Raw genomic sequence first — 3,838 nt, forward strand, 5'->3', positions numbered from 1 at the left:
TTCAAATTTGAATGTACAGACTTTCTGTCTTAATCCAATTACTCAGTTATTATTAACTCCTTTTTGTATCAGATACTTATGTTCCTATTAGCTAAGGCATAAATCCATACGTCTTAGACCGAAAAAAACGCTCCACCGATTACCTTCTGCCTGGGAATCATGTGCGAAATTGCTCTATGGCTGTACCTCGCAGAATTTTATATCCCTTTTTGTCTTTAGTCAGAGAAAATAATTTATTCTAAGAGGAGCCCAAATAATAATGTAAATGGTACCTCTGGAATTGCACAACAGGGCAGCATTAATTTGGGGATGAGTCCTGCTTTGATAACTCTCTTGTTCCTCAAAACCTGTTCATTTCTGGTTGATCTTTATTTCTTGTGATAATGAGTCTACTTTGGCTATGTGGTTGGGATTGAAACTATGTATTTTCAGCAAAATAATTAGCCATTAGGCTTTTTGTTTAAATATTTTAATTGTCCTATTGGCTATATAATCTGTACCCAAAGCTTTACAGAGAATTGTTCCACTGAATACATAAACTCCGAGATTTTCTATACATTGTGACATTTTTATGTTGTTCAGCAGTGTCCCTTTGATCAATAATTTGTTAATGCAGAGAGGTTTCTAAATGGAGGAGACTTTCGTCATCATTTAATTCAATATTGCAATTTTATGAAAGAAGAACCATTAAAGATTAGAGAAAACAAGGGGAGCAAAATATACGTAAGCTCGTATATTTTGATTTCAAGACCATTATCCTTTCTATTAGTCATACTTGTTCTTAATATATGAATAAATTTTGTTTTTTCCCTTCTCTAGTCACACGAATTGTTACCCAAGGTTACCGTATGGCTCCAGAGTTTCCTCATGGCGTTTTTTACCTCTGAATTTCTGAGGGTGTAGATTAAAGGGTTTAACATAGGTGTTATCATAGTATAAAACACAGCCGCTGTTTTGTCAATGGGGAAGGTGATCATGGGCCGCAGGTACACAAATATACAGGGTACAAAGAACAGGACGACTACAGTAACATGGGAGGCACAGGTGGAGAGAGCCTTACGCTGTCCTTCAGGGCTGTGGGTTCTCAGGGAGTAAAGGATGAGGAGGTAGGAGGTGATAAGAATAGAAAAAATGAGCAGACACATCAGCCCGCTGTTGGCGGCAACAAGAAGTCCAAAGATGTGGGTGTCAGAGCAGGAGAGTTTCAGCAGAGGGAAAAGGTCACAGATGAAATGGTCAATGACGTTGGGGCCACAGAAGGGCAACCAGACTATAAAAAGAATTTGAATCAGAGCGTGAAGAAATCCCCCGGCCCAGGCCGTGGCCACCAGGAGGCCACATGCTCGCCTGTTCATTGTGATCGTGTAGTGCAGGGGCTTGCAGATGGCCACGTAGCGGTCATAAGCCATGACCGTGAGCAGGATGATCTCGACTCCCCCAAAGAAATGCTCTGCAAAGAGCTGAGTCATGCACCCACCGAAGGAGATAGTTTTCTTTGCGGCGAGTAAGTCAAATATCATTTTGGGAGCCATGGCAGAAGAGCAGCAGCTGTCTATGAAGGACAAGAAAGACAGAAAAAAATACATGGGGGAGCCCAGGGCTCGGCTGGTGGTGATTGTCACGACAATGAGTAGGTTGCCTGCCATGGTGAGAAAGTAGATGACTATAAACACAGCGAACAAGAGTTTCTGTGCATCTGGGTTCTGTGTCAGGCCAAGCAGGATGAATTCCGTCACGTTGTGCATTCGCCCGCGTGAATCTACGTCGGCGTCTGGATGATTGATCTGTCTGTAAATAGCACAGGGACTGCAATTGTGGCAGATACATTTTGACCAAGCAAATCATTTCTTTCAGGAGTGTTTTCTGTCAGACTGATGGAAACCCCAAGCAGATGAACTCAGATTTAAAGTTGGACCTTATTGCCAGTTACCTAAGGAACACGTAGCCTCTTCACCCTCTCACCTACACAGACACACACACACTTGAGCCCACACATTCACGGATACACTCGTCCACTTTCACAAGTACGCTTTTATGACTGCAGGCCCCTTCCTGTAATTGTACACAGGCGGATATTCCCTGAACGACTGCCATAGTATTTTCTCCCACGGAAAAACAGGAATGGAAGGAGGGCCTGTGAGGAGCAGGAGGCTTGAATTCAGGAGAGGCTGCTGCCCTGTGTCTTTTCTCTTGCCACCTGTGCTGATGAGGCTAAGTGGCAGTTTCTGTTTGGTATTTTTTTTAAATTTTTTTTTAACGTTTTATTTATTTTTGAGAGAGAGAGCATGAACAGGGGAGGGTCAGAGAGAGGGAGACACAGAATCTGAAACAGGCTCCAGGCTCTGAGCTGTCAGCACAGAGCCCGACGCGGGGCTCGAACTCACAGACCGCGAGATCATGACCTGAGCCAAAGTCGGCCACTTAACCGACTGAGCCACCCAGGCGCTCCTGTTTGGTACTTTTAACTTGTTTCAGGTCGACTAGAAAACATCAGGCAAATTCAATCTGAAATTAAGAATGATGTAGTGACATCTCAGAAAAAAAAAAAAAAACTGAACTCAGTCAATGTTTGAGGCTTCAGGAAGATTTGTGGCAGTTAGATTTGTGAGCTTATATTACTTTGAAACTGAATTGTCTAAGAATATCATCAAACCGGAAAAAGAAAGAATATCCTGAAGAGGATGAAACAGCCAGCCTGATGCAATGCAAAATTCTCCAGATTTATTTGAAACTTTAGAATTCACTGGAGAATTTATGTTCAGTTTTCAAGGATATTTTGCATATAAAAACTCTGTTTAAAGAAGACCATGAAAAATTCTCTGGATGCAGAAAACATATTTTAAAGGTGAGGAAGCAAAAGCACCACAATTTGTTGGGCAGAGTACGTTTGTTATAGTCACGTAGACTAGTTTTTTGTTCTGCTTTCACGGATTAGCTGCCATGTAATGATATGTACACACCATAGTTTTACTGCGTCTAAACGTTCTCATATATGAAATAGGAAAAATAATGAATAACATAGAGGAATTGAAAAATATCATTATTATATAGACCAAAGTTTTATCCTAAAGGTAAAACACACAGCTTTCCCCACAATCCAAATTCTTGAAAGGAGAATAAAAATGAATCATTATTCTTATCCTTGAAAGATTTGATTGCTATAATATTAAGAAAGAACATAAAGGAAGAGAAAAATGAATTAAATATTCAAGAAGTTAAAAAATAACCAATTGATTCAGAAAAAGTTGAATGTAGCAATCAGTATATCAGGCAATAGAAAAATGTTAGACTTGATAAATACATTAAAAAGTTATTAAAGAGTCTCTTATGGTGTGCTTCTCTTTCTCTCTTCTTAAAAATTTTTTAATGTTTATTTATTTTTGAGAGAGAGAAAGAGAGTGGGGTAGGGGCAGAGAGAGAGAATGAAGCAGGCTCCAGGCTCTGAGGTGTCAGCACAGGGCCCGACATGCGGCTTGAATTTATGAACTGAGAGATCATGACCTGAGCCGAAGTCAGTGGCTTAACCAAATGGGCCACCCAGGCACCCCATCTCTCTTAAATACAGAGAACAAAATGAAGGTTGCTGGAAGGCAGGGGAGTGGGGGATGGGCTAAATGGGTGATGGGCATTAAGGAGGGCACTTGTTGGGATGAACACTGGATGTTATATGTAAGTGATGAATCACTAAATTCTACTCCTGAAATCATTACTACACTATATGTTAACTAACTTGGATTTAAATAAAATTTAAAAATTAAAAAAAAAAAAGGGAAAAGAATTTTTTAATATTTCAAAAATATAAATGTAACTAAGCACAAATATAACTGATGATGGGATA

At 40.0% G+C, this 3,838-nt stretch overlaps 1 protein-coding gene across 1 annotated transcript; it reads right to left on the reverse strand.

Annotated features, from left to right (window-relative positions):
• Positions 1–815: 815 nt before the first annotated feature.
• LOC102954542 (olfactory receptor 4C5) lies at positions 816–1,760 on the reverse strand. Its single transcript, XM_007082202.2, has one exon. It carries the CDS (start codon positions 1,743–1,745, stop codon positions 816–818), a length of 930 nt encoding a protein of 309 aa, XP_007082264.2. The 5' UTR covers positions 1,746–1,760.
• Between the last annotated feature and the right edge of the window lie 2,078 nt (positions 1,761–3,838).

Source organism: Panthera tigris, chromosome D1 (genome assembly GCF_018350195.1).
Source record: "Panthera tigris isolate Pti1 chromosome D1, P.tigris_Pti1_mat1.1, whole genome shotgun sequence".
NCBI classification, from domain to species: domain Eukaryota; kingdom Metazoa; phylum Chordata; class Mammalia; order Carnivora; family Felidae; genus Panthera; species Panthera tigris.

Coding starts and splice junctions, on each gene's coding strand:
- LOC102954542 (XM_007082202.2), bottom strand. CDS start 1,745: ATGCACAACGTGACGGAATTCATCCTGCTTGGCCTGACACAGAACCCA.